We start from the raw sequence: 18545 nt of genomic DNA, 5'->3' as shown, positions 1-18545 counted from the left end.
GGTGCCCTACATGCCTGAAGCCTTAGGCCATATGTCCTACATTGGCTCTCTACATGCCCAAGCAGTGCCTCTCCTGGCTGCAATGAAAGGCTCTGGCAGCTCTGCAGCACGTAGCTACATGCTGCAGTGACAAACAGGGATGCAGCCTGACTCTCACTGCAGCGTGTAGGTACACATATGGTGCCCATACTTTATACACCACAGTAAGTGTAGATATAGCCTTACTGCAAAAAACTAAAAATACAAGTGTACAGGTAATAAATATGCTGAATTCAGCATATCAAGCTTAAAATATTCTGGCCACTCAATGCAGTACATTTTAATTTGCTTTAATTTAAAATGTGAATACACAAACTGCAGCTCTTACTAAAAAGTCAAGAGAAACAGGTTAGAGAATGCAGCCTTAACCTGCTATTTATTGCATGGGTATATGTTCTCGCAGAAAATAATCTAACTTAAACACAGCCTATTTTCTCATCACAAAGTGGGATACATTTCTTTGGAGGAAAGAGGTTAAGTCTGAAGCTTTTCTGTTTATCCAGCAGAACCTTTCTATTGTAGCTTTGTGGTTGCAGAAGCATTTTGCATGATAGGAGAGGCAAGATTTACTAACTCCCAAAGAAAGCACTCTTTCTTCATTAACTTTGAAGTGTTTAGTTTTGTTATTTTAGAGACATTTGATACCAATTTTGTCAACTGCTCTCCATACTATTGCAATAATTGCTTGTCAGATTGTCATCAACTCATTTTTATTGACAGTGTGAGTGAGGTAATTTGAGAGTAACCATAAGTTGCCAACAGTACTTAATACAATAACTTCCAAAGATTTCTATAAACTAGTTATTTTTGCCCATAACAAGAACAAATGTTATCACTTACAAGCTTAGACTCTCTACACATCAACTTAATGCATTTTTAAGCATGCTAGAATCACATATATAGTACATTTGGGTCCTGATTTCTTATCAGATGCAGTTAGCTCTATAACTAAAGTTTCAAATTTTTTGCAACATACCAGGTTTAAAGATTTAGGTTTTCTAGACTATCTAGATATTTTTCTTCCTTTAAGCACTGTGTGCAAACCACTATGCATCAGGAATCACTGCTTCAAAGCCATGTTTAAAAAGCATACCAGAGTATAAAGCACTATTTTAAAATAGTTTACCTAGTAAATGGGGACCAGACATAACTATGCAAACTATGTTAATAGTTGAACGTTTTCTATTAAGATAGTAATTCCAATGTTGACTGGGCCAGTATTAGAGAAAAATAGTAAGACTGCTACCCTATTTTAAAGGGAGCCAGATTTGGATACCATAGAGAATATTCATTTACTCAGCACAGGCCCAAACCAATAAGATTCCATGTCACCCCAAATATATCGTCTTCCTAAATGCATAAATTTATATGCAACTCCCATTAACAATAAAGGGAGTTTCTCACAGACAAAAAGTGATCATACCTCATGGTATGTAACATGTCCTGGCCCAATCTTAATATTCTTACAGCACTTTAAAAATGGTACAAATACTATTTACAGGTATTTTTATATTTTAGCACAAAATAGGTTATAGTGCCCAGTGCTAGTCTTCAAAATAGGTGTGTAAAAATGGCACCTTAATTATTATAGCCATTCCTTGTGAGTATAAAATTGTTGGCTAACATTAACAACAGTTTATTCCTGTACGCCTGGTGGAGCTAATACAACTAGAAGGGAGTGAGAGTATTCTTTTCCCTTTCACATTGATACAACTGTTCATTAAGTTGTAATTTACTGATATCAGAAGGCATAATCAAATGATTATACACATATAGGTTATATGTGTATAACTGAGGGCACAATTTGTCCTGCAGAAACTTTTGATCTTGTGCAAGAAAAAACCCAACTTGACTTGCAGATCCTAGGCTGACTTTGCAGGGCTGGCAGTTAAAACAGGGTTGCCAAGTGTCCAGTTTTCGACCAGAACGCCGGGTTGAAAAGGGACCCTGGCAGCTCCGGTCAGCACAGGACCAGCCCACTAAAAGACCCATTGGAGCCCCCACCCCATGCCCCAGCCCGGAGCCCCCTCCCACCCTGAACCCCTCAGCCCCAGCCCAGAGCCACTTCCTGCACCTCAAGCCCCTCATCCCTGGCCCCACCCCAGGGCCTGCATCCCCCACCCCCTCCCACACCCCAACCCCCTGATCCAGCCTAGTGAAAATGAGCAAATGAGCGAGGGTGGGGAAGAGCAAGTGACGGAGGTAGGTGGGGATGGAGTGGGCAGGGCCTCAGGGAAGGGGCAGGGCAAGGGTGCTCGGTTTTCTGCAATTAGAAAGTTGGCAACCCTAAGTTAAAAGTAAAAGTTGTTTTTTCTGAAGTTGAATATGTTTTAGGTGGAAATTAAGATAGACAATTAGGCATGGAACTGGTTACTTTTAAAAAGTGTGTCAGTCGATTTTTAGAGTAGAACTAATTTTTGAAGTTAAAATTGAAGCTGATTTTGTTTTAGAAGATAAAGACTGCAAACACCTTGAGATTTTACAGAGAAATAAGATGAGTACATTACATCACACCCCACAATGGTGATCCGCAAATAATTTTGTAAGTTTCTATCAGAAGTGTAGTTTGTGGTACAACCCTCTTACTTTCCTCTTTTTTTTTTGGTAAAAAGTGATTGCCATATAGGTAAGTGTAGCGCGAAATGTCACAGGGTAACCAGAAGGCAGTAGAAATATTTCTGAAAATGATTTTATTTTATTTTTATTTATTATTCAAGTCTCTTCAGAATGAGTTCAGTACCTCACAGAAGCTTGCCCTCAAGCTCTAGCTGCTCCATTCAATCTTGCTTATGATTAAAATTCTTACTATGTCACAGTGTTAGTTCTTTCAAAGATAATATTAGTCTTATGATATTTTTGGCATGACAGAGCATATCTGCATATCTAAGTATAAAGTGACCTATAGCCCCACTAGCTCAGAGAGCAAGTACCTCGGAGTTCTCACCTTCCATAGACAATTCAGGATTTAGACTGGCATGAGTGCTGTCAGATTTAAATTGTCAATCTGGGCTGGCCTCTCTCCCCTGACCCTTCTAACAGTTACGAAGGCATCAGTGCCCTGCAGGCAAGACAGAAAAGCCTGCCCATCTCAAATTAGCTGCCAACAACACTGCACAATGTCTGATACAGGAAAATTAACCGCTGTACCCTTGCTATTCCTTGCATACAAGGGGACTTGTTTTTCCCTCCTTAGGTGGCAATTACTGCCAAAGTCTGATTTTCTTGGGTAACAGCAACAACTGAAAGCTAGCACATTTGGTCTGAAGAACAAATCAGAAGAGATAGGAGTTTTAGGCCCATTGATCAGCTTACATGTTAAATATAATTATACAAACAAGGTTAAATTGCTCTAAAAAATGGTTTTATAAAAGTTTTCCTTTTATTCTTAGGACATTACACTTTTTCATTTTAATCCAATCTGACTTTCAACCTACTGATCAAGCTTAAGCCATTTCATGACAACTTCTATTCATTGTAGACATTCAACTTTAGAAAATATGTCCCAGATTCTCCTCTCCGTTCAGGCTGCTTTGCAGTGTGCAGCTGACCAGAAGTGGCTCTCCTGAAGTTGGCTATGCCATATTTAGGATCATCTCAGTGGGGCACAAGACCGTGTCTAGTGGCACAGAGTTGTTTTACGGCTTCCCCACCACAACCCATTGAGTTCACCAGTAGGTGATACAAGTTAAAGTGAGTTTCAAAATATTCTAATTTAAGCCACGGGAATTACCTAATACACAGCCAACACACATAGCCATCTTTGCACCCCTCCTCCTAAACTGCACTGTATGCTCCTCAGGCACAACTGAACATTAAATGTACAAATTTATGTGGAGATGCAGTTATCTGGCTAGAGAATATCAGACTTTTGAACACACACAATCAAGGAGTTCTTCAGGATCAGAGTAATATTCTAACCCCTCCCCCGAAATTTTACTCTGGGATCTCTGAAAGGTAAGTGTTACTTACACAAACACTATGTCCCCTCGCTTTGAATATGCTGGAATAGCACTGGCAATTGTGGCAAATCCATATGAGTATATAATAGATTCCTCTGTCCTCATAAATTTTGCTAGTCGATCTTCCAATTCCAAGTGTACATCTGAGAAAAAAAAAATTTAAAATTCTTAGGCAAGTTTAATTGTTCTGCTTTTATTGCAGAATGGCTTAACAGTTTGTACTCAGAAATTAACACAGCCATGTACTGAAACAGGAATTTGCTAAGGAAGAGTGGGGCCTCATCAGCTGTTACCTGTGGTAACAGTGTCACAGAAAATGAATCATTAAACACCAAAGCTGATGCATCCATCCTTGATGGGCACTGAGTGGTGTTTGTCAAATTCAAGCATCAGAAGTTCTAATAGTTGCCAAACCATATGCATATTTGTAAAACTAATATGCTTGTGTACTCAGAACAGCAGTGAGAATTTCCTTACATTTAGACTAAGTACCTTAGGGCAGGGACTGTCTTTTTGTTCTGTTTGTACAGTGCCTAGTGCAATGAGGCCCTGGTCCATGACTGGAGTTCCTAGCTGCTACTGCAGTGCAAACAGTAACAAGCAATGCAATTTCCAGCAATTAACTAAATCCTGGCTGGCTGAACTTCTGTCCATCCTAACTCAGAAAATCAAAACAACCCAATATAATTGCCCAACACAGCTCATGCCTTATTGCTTTGTTTTCATATGAACTGAGAAGAAGCGAAAAAAGGTAGACCATTCAGTAGTCTACAAACATTCTACTGCCCCAAGACTGATGTGTCTGTTATGGTATCAACGTTAAAGATGCATGTTTTCATATTTAAGGGGGGGGGGGGGGGCGGCCCTGGGAACAACACAGGAATTACAGCAATTCCTGGATTTGACCCATGATCTCCACATTATGTGAATCAAACATATACCATTCCCCAGAAGTATATTTCTACTAGATTTGTGTGTACATATTACTCTTTGATCCAGATCAAGTGGATGAAGGTTATAGTGGGAAGACCTATTATATTCAATTTTATCCAGTCCTTTCCATATTTTAAAAACTGGAAGCCTTGGTCTACCCCACCTTAATTTGCCTAGAGTATCACAGTGCAAAGAACTGGCTTTCAATCTTAAAATTCAATTTTTAACCACAAACCCTTTGCCAAAAAAATATTATTTCTGGCGCTTAGAACCTACACTGATCAACATCTTCCAAATGGAGACAGCTGGAGTACCTCCCTAAGTACTTAAAGGGTGAATACTGGTTGTGGTCTTTGGAAACACACTCAGAATGTAGACTTTGTAGAGGTTTAGGAGTTTGTTTTCAGAAACTCTGATAACAGTTTTCCTTGTTTTCAAATAATTGCTGATCTACCAGACTCAATCCCCCAGACAGTCTGGAAGCTGGATGAACTTTGACTCAACTAGTAAAAGAGGAGCATGGGTAGGATCTGTTATCTGGCAATGAACACCCAAAGGAGAGGCCACATGAAATATATAATATAGCATTCAAAAACAAACTTCCTCATGGGGCCTCATCAGCTGAAGTGTGCAGGATATGGAGAAAAGCTAGAGCTTTGAGTATCAGCTATGAATTGCCTAGAGCAGTGGTTCTCAACCAGGGGTCCGGGGGGGTGGGGGGGGGGGGATATGAGCAGGTTTCAGCAGATCCGCCCAGCAGGGCAGCATTAGACTTGGGTCCCAGGGCAGAAAGCCAAAGCCCCACTGCATGGGGCTAAATCCCAGGGCCATGAACCCTGCCACCCATACAAAGCATGTGCAACTTAACTTTGCAGGGCCCCCTGTGGCACGGGGCCCTGGGCAGCTGCCCTGCTTGCCACCCCCTAATGCTGGTCCTGGCTTTTCTATGCAGAAAAACAGTTGTTGTGGCACACATGGGCTGTGGAGTTTTTATAGCATGTTGGTGGGGGCTTCAGAAAGAGAACGGTTGAGAACCCCTGGCCTGGAGGGGGAAAAAAGAAAGCTTTCTAGAGAGGAGTATGTGGATGACTTAAGCCTTTCAATAAAAATACTTGATCTTAAAGCTCAGAACATCAGGCAGCTATCTGGGGAATAAGTGAGAGAAGAGGATGTGACGGGTTGGATCACAGAAACCCCCTTGGGAGCTGCCACCTGATGTGCAAAGACTACCTCTGCTCCTGTTTTCCCTGCCAGCTCAGGACTCCAGCACCCTGTCTTGCTGAGCCAGACACTCCCGTCTGGCTCCAACACAGACCTTGGGTCTGAATAACTTGCCCCAAAGCTGCAAGTTTACCTGAAAACAGCTCACAGAAGTGTGCTTGTCTTTAGCACTCAGATGCCCAACTCCCAATGGGGTCTAAACCCAGATAAATCCGTTTTACCCTGCATAAAGCTTATGCAGAGTAAACTCATAAATTGTTCGCCCTCTATAACACTGATAGAGAGATATGCACAGTTGTTTGCTCCCCCAGGTATTAATACATACTCTGAGTAAATTACTAAATAAAAAGTGATTTTATTAAATACAGAAAATAGGATTTAAGTGGTTCCAAGTAGTAACAGACAGAACAAAGTAAGTCACAAGCAAAATAAAATAAAAATGCGCAAATCTATGTCTAATCAAACTGAATACAGATAATCTCACCCTCAGAGATGCTTCAGTAAGCTTTTTCTCAGACTGGACACCTTCCAGGCCTGGGCACAATTCTTTCCCCTGGTACAGCTCTTGTTCCAGCTTAGGTGTTAGCTAGGGGATTCTTCATGACGGCTCCTCTCTCTCTCTGTTCTCTTCCACCCCTTTATATATCTTTTGCATAAGGCGGGAACCCTTTGTCCCTCTGGGTTTCCACCCCCCGCCCACTGGAAAAGCACCAGGTTAAAGATGGATTCCAGTTCAGGTGACATGATCACATGTCACTGCAAGACTTCATTGCCCACTTGCCAGCACACACATATACAGGAAGACTAACAGGTAAACACAGCCATCTGCAGACAATGGTCCTGGTTAATGGGAGTCATCAAGAGTCCAATCCATCATTAATGGCTCACACTTTACATAATTACAATAGGCCCTCAGAGTTATATTTCATATTTCTAGTTTTAGATACAAGAGTGGTACATTTCTACAAATAGGATGATCACACTCAGTAGATTATGAGCTTTGCAATACCTTACAAGAGACCTTTTGCAGGAAGCATATCCCAGTTACATTATATTCACTTATTATCATGTTTTTATAAAACCATATAGACTGCACAACGTCACAGAGGACATCTAGCTCTATAGATTAACTGAACTTTAACTTACAGATACAAATACCACACACAGTGAAGGGGCTCTATATACAGAAAGCATTGTTGTTTGCAGCAACCAGCAATAAATTTCTCATTAAAAATTTAATACTTGACAACCATGATAAATTACAAAAGTGTTGCCAACACGTAAGAGTCCGAACACTCAGGTCTGCTCACTAATAACTATTATTAGCTGGCTATCACCTTGGATGGAGAGGAAGACCAGGTATGTCGTGACATCAATGAACAAAGTCTGCAGGATTAAGTCTAAAAGGCTGCAATAAAACAATCGTGCTCTGGCAGATATGAAATATTTATCAAATTTAAACATGTAAGGTGATTGCCTGATCACTCAATAGGGCTGACCTGACTAAATGAAATACCTAAGCCGGCCTTCTGGAGAAAGCAAACATATGGTTGATGCCAAGGGAGATCTCTACAACCATCTGGGTTAACAAAAGAATCCATGACTCCCAGGGAGTGACATGAAAGCTCACAAGAAGAGAAGACAACATTTTAAGCCTGTAACTATCCTGCCTTTTACGTCTCCTGAGTGGAGACAGCAAAGGAATAATAAATGCCATAATTCTGTAATGAAATATTAGAGAGGCTAGTTTCACAACTAAGCCGATTATAAAAAAAATCCTTCATATTGAGTTTTGTCACAACTAGAACTCTTCCCACCACAAAAAAAGTCTTAATGTTTCTTGTAGAGGATATTTCATTCTGAATACAGTATTATACAAATAAGACAACAAGTTTCATCATTAGAATTTTACAAATATACAGAAGTCAGACTGCCCTCTTGTGGTCTATTTAGCATTTAATGAAGGAATTTTAAGTGCATTTCTACTTCAACCATTTTAAACACACTTCCCAGTATGACAAATTCCACGGCATTGTAAACAAGTGAAATTTTGAAACATAAGGAAGCTTCTAAAAAGAAAAGTATACTAAACAATTTACTTAGCAAGGGCATATAGAAATTACTTGCCGTTACTGACGGTATGTATTAGAAGGCAGTTTTACCTAGTGGACAGAGCAGGGACTAAGTCTAAATTGTGGGTCCTAGATTATCACTGACTGATCTAGGACAAGTCCAGTTAAACACTATACCTATGACTTAAAGTAAATATATGCATTTTTATCAAGCTACCATACTTGAATTGATAGCCTTTGCTATTGTTTAATCAATCTCAATTAAGTTTTTTATCATTTAATTTGTGTTGATTAAACAAAACAGGGTAACTAGTAGTAATGAAAATAGCTACTTTATTACATCTTTTAAAACACTTAAATATGTCTCAGTCTTGACTGGATTGTGCATATTCCCTCTTTTAGACTCAAACCCATTATCATTTAATTGTACTTATTTGGACTCTAGTTTATCCACATTCTCCCTATGGTGCCCTAAATGCAATAGGTCAAATTCAGCATTATGACTTGGCTAAAGGATCTATGTTAGCTGGATTACGCAAGAAGCGCCTTTTGTTTAAACACTTGTTTAAATTTAATTTTAGCAATGATAAGCACCACACCAAAAAGTCTGTTGTGTGTCAGCCATTCCCTGCATTGAAAAACTGAGACAGTGTACAGAGCAAATATTTTGGAAATACCCACTACCTCAATATGAAAATCTTATTTTAAAGATGAACTAAAAGTATGTTAGTAACAGTAAAGCAAAGTTATACTTACCAAAAGTGCCGTAAAACCCTCTAGGTCCACAAGTGCCAACTCCGTACTTCCTCAAAGATGCCTGGGCTGCATTCTTTAGTGAAAACATTACATGAGAAACATTTAGCTTATTTCTACAATAATATTATCTGCACAATTCAGATTGTCAATTTTACATAATTGTCAACATTGCTATTCTTGTTCCATATAATTTATATAGCCATAGAACCAAATGCAATTAAAATGTTGTACAATAACTTAACTAATTTTGTAAACTCATTTGCCAATGAGACTTCACTATTTTAATCAGGTATTTAAGCTTAGTTTACTGTATAAAAATACTATACCGATGGTGCACTGAGGAAAAGAGTACCTAGTAGGTACTAATAATGTAACTTTAAAATCAAGCAACTGTATATGATTCCATGCCTATTGAAATATTGGCCATTTCAGTAGTACTGTTCTAGCTGAAGGACAAATTTATATTTCACAAAAAGGCAAAGATTACATTCTACTTCCACCTCAGAATTGTATTTACTTTTTCCTTTATTTCCTTCACACAAAGAGGACCAAGGGAAGGATTTTCAAAAGCACATAATGGAGTTGGCACCACTGCAAATCTCAGTGAGACAACAGTTGCCTTGAGATGTTTAATTTAATAATAATTTAATGGTCACCTACTAATTTAAGAACTTTCATTTTGATGACAACCTATAGTAAATGTCACCCTATATATTTATGTGAAATACCAAAGTAAAATATATTCCTTAAAACTTCAGGTGCATGAAGAGAACTAGCTGAACTCTCTCTCAAAATAAAGTTTTCAAGCTGACACCATCCACCAATGACTGCACTATACACAGCTATAAACTATTTATAGTCTTCTCTGTTTTTATCAATATCAGTTGGGGAGAGCGCCCCAAAGTGCCTCTTCTACACTTGAGGAGAAGGAGGAAGTCACTTCTATCAGATTACCTCCTTTTTAGTAAGAAAAGGAACATTAGATTAAACATTAATTGAAAAAATATATATATATTCTGGTCTTGCAGTGGGTGTGCAACAAGATTATATATAGTTCTGAATACAACCTGAACAAGTTATAAAAACTGACTTGACTTTATCTTCTTATACAGAAAGCAGTTTGAATGGAATACTCAGGGCCATGAAAAGATCAAATTTTAAGTGCATCGCTCCCTTTCCTGCAAAGCATGGGTATGATCCTGTTAACACCTCACTATTTGGCACAATGCTTACTACCATGAGTAGTCTCACTGAAGTCGGTGAGCGTACTGAGAGTAGCAAGCACTATGCCACAAAGTAAGATGTCCATAAACTCCACTATCAGATGCCACTTAGAATCTCAAAGTTTGTGACTACACTTTTCTAGAAGATACCTCTTGAAATGTTTTTAAACAATTCTCTTTGTAGTCTTCATTTTTGGTTACAAATTTAAACTTTGTCACTTTTTCTAATCAGAAAGAATGACAGGGTAGAAGAGGCTGTTTATTTCCCACAGAATTCTGTTTGGTTGTGCAAAAATTGCTAGGCCCGTATAAAAGCAAGGATAATCAAAGAAGGGGAAAATGTTAATCATCTACCCAAACTTTGGAAGAACTTACATATAGGGAATTGTCCTTTTCAAACCTATAAATGCCTCAGAATTGAACACAATTATGGATACAATTTTGTCACAGTAAAATCAGGCAAAATTCATGGAACAGTCATGGTAAAAAATGTACAAAATCAGTGTATGGTCACAGCAGGGCTGAAGCCTGAGCCTGGCCACCCACTGCTGAAGTCTGAGCCCCACCACCCGAGACTGAAGCCCCAGAAGTCACGGACATCTGTTAAAGTCACGGAATCTCTGACCAAATTGTATCCTTACTTATAATACACAAACTACAATGATGCATATACTGCCATATTTAAATGCTGGTTAACGTTTTGCCATTTAAATTCCTAGCACTTTCACACTTCCAGTATACACTGGAAATAACTGAGGCATAACACAAGTTATTGCAATCCCTTTATTTCATGTTGTTACTGGACTGCACTCATGTGGAAACACCTCACCCAAGAACACTTATTTAATATTTGCATAAGGCTTTGAATATGTCTAAATATAAGTGCTAAATGTTTTTAATTTTGGTAATTCCTATGAAGTAGGTATGTAAAGATCTTTTCTTTATAAATAAAGAAATGTAAACAGAGGTGAAGTGACTTGCTCAAGGTCACATGGTAAGTCAACAGCAGAACCAGGCTTAGGACGTGATGTGGATGAAGACTACTACTGTGCTAAGTGTTTGTGAGGTTCACATATTTTTAAGTCATCCCCAAACACAAGGTAAAATGCAATAGCACATTTTAAAAAAATCCCTTTGTATATAACTATCTATGTGCAATCATATAACCTACTCACCTTCACTCTTTCGTTATCCAGAAGTCCAAGAAAGTTAAATGATGCAAAATTTATACATTCCTTGCCATTCACTATGATTTTATGACTTGGGGAGCTACAAAAATATAAAAACAGTGCTATAGTTAAAAGTTAAATATTTGTCACTTTCATAACGGTCAAACAGTACACTGACTGTGTTTTAAAACATATTAAGATATTAATTAAAACGTTGATTTCCCCCCCCTATTCTGCCATGTTTTCAAAGTCATAATTTTACTCTGAACCTAAAGCCATGTCTACACTACCACTTATATCGGCAAAACTTATGTCACTCGGGGGGGGGGGGGGGGAGGAGCACAGGCGGTTTCACACCCCCGAGTGACATAAGTTTTGCAAGCATAAGTGGTAGTGTGCACAGTGCTATGTCGGCGGGAGAGCTTCTCCCACCAACATAGCTACTGCTGCTTGTTGGGGGTGGTTTAATTATGTCGAAGGGAGAGCTCTCTCCTGTTGGCAGAGTGGCTACACGAGATCTTACAACAGTGCAGCTGCATCGGTACAGCTGTGCTGGTGTAAGCGCTCTAGTGCGGACATAGCCTAAATACAATACAAACAGATATACTAACCACAGCATCTTGTCAAATTCCAGTTTGGATAATTACATTCTGCCTACCTAAAATCCCCTGTCCCTTAAACTAAATGCAGTATTCTCCAAAGTTCTGTTCCGAACTGTTTAGGATTGCTGCTTGTTGTTTAAATAATTGCTGGTTCACGCCACAAAGGTGATGTATTTAAGTAGTGGTTAAAACTTCTCCTTTGTATAATTTGCAAAGTGCATTTGGGATCCCTGGGATCCCCCCACTTCGGACCCCTAGGATCCTCCCACTTCGCTAACAAGAGTTAACTAAAAAAAACAATAGTTTTGTCATAAAGCAAGATCACCTTTGCAAACACCTATGGAAAAAAATTATAAAAATAAAAAAGGCACCAAGTTTATGCAGACACTCAACACAAGATGCTTTAGAATGCTTGGGAAATCTGACATGCTAGATTTCATTCTGTTTAATTCATAGAAGTTACAGTAATTCCAGGAACAGTTTTTGCTAGGAGTCAGCCAGCCAAAGAACCAGGATTTGGAAGTAAAAATCAAGCGATGACGACAAAAAATAGTTGTGGAGACGAAAATGTGACCAGAGCAAAATGTTCAGCAAAGTTTAGAACACGCAGCCTGTAACCAGGAGAATAATGAAATCTTTTACACTGCAAGCATTTTACCAAACACCGTTACTGAAGCAATGAAAAATCTGACTATTTAAGAGCTTGCATTAGCACTAGCTAACTCAGTTTGACTCGCTTTTCCTAAATTTAGGCATCAGGCCAGAAACCCTCAATGTCTAGCCTACAAATTAATCAGACCTCTGTGTTCTGTACTTTAGAACAGTTATTACAAAATGCTAAAGACACTACTAACTCAACATTAAAGTTTCACTTACTAACAAAGTGACAGGAAGTGAAGTACTGACGTTATGATTGAAAAACACTAGTTCTTCCTATTTATGCACATGCTGTACAATATGATCCTATACTATATGAATATAAAATATCATTGCTCCAAGCTTGTCTAACCAGGGAACAAACAATAATATATGACCTATACATACACAATCAAAACCAACCAAGGCAGCTCAAATATCCTCAGATAGTTGCTTCAAAACTGTTTTCTGACCCTAATTCACCAAACAATGTTTATACATTTTGAATGAAAAAGTTTGGAGAACGTTTTAAGTTGGACAAACCAGAAACACAAAAAAGAGGCTAAATTTGAATTCACTACAAATTGTAAGAAAAGTTTCAGCTTACTGCACACAAGCGTTCATAACTTTGAAAAAAACATGGATTCAGTTTTCTTCAAAACTTGTTAATTCAGAAGATTAAAACAATGAGAAAAGTCAGCAAAACAGTTTTGAAAAGTGTTCATTTAACTCGCTGTATGTCCATCTGAAATGCAACTCTAAGGTCCTGGCCATTTAAACATGCCCACAAGTAACCAGACAGGTTTTAGTAGTCCCATTGAGGTCAAAGGAGTTTTCATGTACATAAGTTTTTGCAAGATCAGGGCGTAACTGTGCAGGTATAGGCTTACTGCAATGATCAGTACATTCCCAGATGCAATTTTTAAATGCTATTAACTTTGTAAATCAAAAATAATTCCCCATCACTCCCCAACCCGTCAGGCCCAGTAAAGACACACACTGTTCATTGAGAGCTTGCCATGGACAGTCTCAAAACTGTAGCCCTACCGAAGAAAGGTATGGTCAGATTCCTCTCTCTCATATTTTAGATTGATAAGATTTTGTTCAAGCTTCTAAAGAAGCAATATCCTTGCTTGGGCAAAGACCAAACATGGAAAACTTCAGTCTAAATGTAATTTCACTGCAAAGTTATAAGCATATGGAAACAGGATACTGCATTCTGTAAACTACTTTGCAACCTCAGTTATAGCAAGTGCTACAAGACAAAAATTTCACAAAGAAGTGTGGGGATGTGGAGCAGCCTTAAAGCATTAGGGGTTTTTTTATGCTCCACAGTTCCTACAGTATCATCTATAGGACCACTAGTTATAATCAGACATTGAGTGGCCCACATTCTTACTTTATATAAAAACAAAGAATTCCAAGTGATGTTCATGGAATCTACGTGTATATTGATTGGATAATGTCTTTTAGGGTCCTAAGATTCCAAATCTGTGCTTAGGGCTTTCACCGATATTTACGGGAGTTGCATGTACAGACAAAGGCAAATACTGAATTTCATCTTCAACATAAAATACAAAGATATATCAAAAGTTATAAGAAAACAAGTAATAACATTTTATTAAAGTTAACGTAGAACAAGTACTAAAGTCTATAAAGTTTATTGTGGACTTTTTTGTTTCAGGGATATACTTCATTTTTAGCATTTGTGTTTCCAACATTTCATTATTTTTCCCTTAATCATTAAGGTGCACATTTGCTGAATGATAATTCAGCATGATCCTGTCTAAATAGGCTATCTTGCAATTAGTTTCCCTACAAAGCATAGTCTATTATATTTCATGAATCAGTTAATTCAACATAGATGCTCTTAAAGTGGTCTTTACACAGCTTTAAACAATAATTAATTTAAAATTGGTTGTTCTTTGTTAGGAAAATGCTCTGCATCGCTGGTTTTGCTATCATTAACAATATTAGCTGCTGGAACTTTTGGTTAAGTAACAAACTCATCTGTTCAGGTCAGACAAGAATCTATGTAATCAAACTGAATATGGCATTAACACGAGGTATAGAACTGTCTTCCACAAAGGAGAATACCCCCACCATAATGTGTGTTAGACTAAATCAAGAGGTTTTCATTCTACTTTTAGCAGACAATATTTCATACTTCCTAAGGTACTGTCGGCTACATATGCGTCAAATCCACAAGCTATATTAAATATGGCAATAAAGAACCCCCACCACATACCATTATAATTAAGAGATGCATTACAGACACTTTTGTGGAAGACTAACATCAAAATCACAGAAGGAAGACTGCCATTACTGTCAACAGGATACCTGAATCACTAATTTAGCAGGGAACAAGATGGCTCTTGAACTGCCAATAGGATATGGAAATTTTCACTTGTATATTAATTCTGAGATGTGAACTAGGCTGACAGCCCAAGTTACAATCCAATGGCTGTTCAATGGCTCATGGAAAGGTAGCTAGTTGGTGGTCTTAGTGTTACCAGGAAGGTGCCAGGATTCTCCCTCCTCATCCCCTAACTATTAAGTGTAGCAGCCCTAAAAGGTTTTGAATAGTTTATTTTGGCATTTTTTAACTCAAGTGAAAGATTTTCAAACACTGAATATTTTCCTTCACTCCATACCCACCGAGATATTTTGATTGTTTCCCCACACCCTTTCCCAACGTCTTTAAAAACAGCTCTGGACAGGGAAAAAGTGACCAAAAGTATCCACATCACAGAAGCCACAATTAAACTTGGCCCCCATTTTTTTTTTTTTCCTTTTAAAAGCAGAGCTGCTTCCTCTTTGACAAGTAAGCGGCACATTGCCAGGCCAGCAAGCGAAAGCAATCACTGTGCTGCTTGTGCCACACTTGTTTCATGAGTGGATGATTTTAAAATTACTAGTGTTGTTAACCTGGCATCTTTCGTGAGCACTAAAATATACAGGGAAACCCCAATATAACGCACCCCGCGATAACGCGAATTTGGATGTAACGCGGTCATAAGGTGGCTCCGGCTGCCCCAAGCAAAAAAAAAAAAAAAAAAAAAAGAAAAGGGGGGGGGGGGCGGAGCACCGCCGAAGTGCAAAAAAGAAAAAAGAAAAAACCGCCAGAGCGCCGCCGAAGCGCCCCCTGCCCCAAAAGCAGCATCCGGAGCGCCACGGAAGCGCCCAGGGGCAGTGGTCAACTGGGGGCCCCCTGCGCCTCCCTGACTGTGTCCCCAGCAGAAGCGCAGGGGGTGGAATGGGGGGACCCTGAGTGCCATCCCAGGGAAGGAGCAGAAAGGGGTGGAACCATGGGCGGGGCAGAATGGGGGGCAGGCTAGCAGGTGGAAGGGGCGGGGGGGCACTTGCTTTGTCCCAGGGCCCCAGGAAACCTTAATCTGCCTCTGGCCCTGAAGTGTTGCACCAAATCGCCCCAAATGTTGAGAGGCTCAGGGCCAAATCGCCAGCTTGACAGCCCCTATTAGCCTCGCTGTCCAAGTAACACCTGAAGGCTCTACAAATCTAACCAGGCTGCCCTTGCTGAGATGCAGGACACCCCTACCAGCATCAGTGACTCAGGCACAAACTAACCCCCTCACACACACACAGAGCGCAAAAAAGAAAAAAGAAAAAAAAGAAAAAAACAGCCAGAGCGCCGCCGAAGCACCAAAATAAAAATAATAATAATAAAAAAAAAACGGCAGGAGCGCTGCGGAAGCGCAAAAAAGAAAAAAAAAAAAGGGGGCTGCAGCGCCGCCGAAGGGAAAGAAAAAAAAAATGGAATGTGCCTTCCCCACTGCCTCTTCCCCCCTACCCCCGCGTCTCCTTTTGGCGAGAAGAGCCATTCTCCTCCCCAGCTGCTCCTTGCTCTTCCTCTGCCCCTTGCACGTCTCCCCTGCTCTCCCCAAGTGTTTCCCTCTCTCGCTGCATGGCTGAGAGCCCCCGCTGCTGGAGCTGCATCCTTTCAGTTACTGTTATGGGCAGTTCCCAAAGGCAAGTCCTTTTCTGCCCAAGAGAAATTGACCGGCTTGAAACTGACCGGCTTGAAATGGTAAACCTCGCTATACTGCGACCCCGCATTTAGCGCGATCGAATTTTTTGGAGCCCAATCATCGCGTTATAGCGGGGTTTCACTGTACCTTTATTTTTAAATGCTACCAACATAAAAGTTAAAACAAAAAATGTACCATTCCTGCAATACTATGATGTACACTGTAGAAGTGCACTTATGTTTGAATTGCATCTGTGTTGCAACACATATGGGAAATATCGTGAATCAGTATCACTCTTATGAGAGCTTTTCTGTCTACACGGTGCATTAGTCCGCACCAGGGTGTGTCACACTAATTGGCTAGTGCACATTGGTGTAGTCCCATTTCAAATTTATAGACAAGCCCTAAGATGTTATAGCCAAGATTTCAAATGACTCCACTTTTGAGAGCCCAGCTTGAGATACCTTAAAGTAGTCTAATTTTAAGAAAGTGCCAATCCTCTAAAAAAATCAGGTCCCTCCAGTTGGAAACCCAAAAATTACTAGTCGCTTTTGGAGATTTAGGCCTATACCTTTACAAAATTTGCTTCATTTTGGTTATTAGTTGTCAAACAGAAAAGGATCCTGAATAAGATACCAAGATGAAGCCCAATTACCTAATACTTTACCATCAGTGATTAAAAAGAGAATTAGATACAATAGTATAGAGAATCTCCTCAGAAGTTAATTCTGTTTCAACAAAGATATAATGAACTTTGATAGGAGGTTTCAGAGTAACAGCCGTGTTAGTCTGTATCCGCAAAAAGAATAGGAGTACTTGTGGCACCTTAGAGACTAACAAATGTATTTAAGCATAAGCTTTCGTGGGCTACAGCCCACTTCTTCGGATGCAATTATGATAGGAGGCTTTAGCATCAGTGACAAACCCAGTCCTGTAATCCTAACATGCAACTCACTCACAAAGATATTCCAGGAACATTAAAATCCTCATATGTTTAAAAACAGAGACATTTGAAAAGAGATTTATATTGAAGTTGAACACAAGACTATTTTGTGCTAAATTTACCCTGAAACAACACTGTAGTTGAGAGCTGGATGATCTTTTGATACAGGAGGAACAAGAGGTTCTGGTTGCCACTCTTCAATCAATTCTTCCTTTTCCTGAAAGGATCAGAAGTCAAAATACCCAACATTTAGTATCTTTCAAATATGATTTCCATTATAGCAGATTATGGTATGATAAGCAGATGGGTATAGTTCTAGCCAAAAGAACTATATCAACATGTGGCACCCTTCCAAGTCAATGCTGAACTACACCTCTACCCCAATATAATGCTGTCCTTGGCAGCCAAAAAATCTTACCGCGTTATAGGTGAAACCACGTTATATTGAACTTGCTTTGATCCGCCACAGCACGCAGCCCCCCCCCGGAACGCTGCTTTACTGCGTTATATCTGAATTCGTGTTATATCAGGTCGCGTTATATCGGGGTAGAGGTGGGTGTATTACGACCAAATACTATACAGAGGGGCTCTGCACTACTTGGGGTGACTTTGAAATGAGAGATCCTGGCCAGATCTGTTCATTAAAGATCTCATGGCATGCTTTGTAAAAGAAAAGGTGTTGACTCAGCATCCTGGTCAAAATTTTAACTAAGGCAATTTCTTCCTGATTACCAACTAGCAAAATTACCCTCTAATTTAATATTAGATACAGCATTCCTCACTTCCTGTCCTCAACCATTCTATAGAACTATTAAACAAACAGTTCTTGCATTAGAGTGCTAAGTGAAGTGACACAATAGAAGCAACAATTACTAATCAAATTAGCACAATCTGCACATTGGGTAACATCAATAGAATAGCATGTCATAACTACTAATCCTCACAACACATGCAAGGTAGGCAAGTGTTCCTGTCCATTTTTCAGATGGAGTAACAGAGGTCA

General features: G+C 39.4%; 1 protein-coding gene across 1 annotated transcript in view; it reads right to left on the bottom strand.

Annotated features, from left to right (window-relative positions):
* SPTLC1 (serine palmitoyltransferase long chain base subunit 1) overlaps nucleotides 1–18545 on the bottom strand; it is a 48677-nt gene that overhangs the window by 21629 nt on the left and 8503 nt on the right. Inside the window, exons 3-6 of the mRNA XM_065406233.1 lie at nucleotides 17665–17759; nucleotides 11379–11472; nucleotides 8981–9053; nucleotides 4009–4141 (exon numbers count right to left, since the gene is read on the bottom strand). Of these exons, the coding sequence (XP_065262305.1) occupies nucleotides 4009–4141; nucleotides 8981–9053; nucleotides 11379–11472; nucleotides 17665–17759 (395 nt within the window). The remainder of the gene's footprint in view (nucleotides 1–4008; nucleotides 4142–8980; nucleotides 9054–11378; nucleotides 11473–17664; nucleotides 17760–18545) is intronic.

Source organism: Emys orbicularis, chromosome 6 (assembly GCF_028017835.1).
Source record: "Emys orbicularis isolate rEmyOrb1 chromosome 6, rEmyOrb1.hap1, whole genome shotgun sequence".
NCBI classification, from domain to species: Eukaryota; Metazoa; Chordata; order Testudines; family Emydidae; genus Emys; species Emys orbicularis.
Note: the sequence above shows the minus strand (reverse complement) of the source record. Positions and strands in the feature narration are given on the sequence as shown.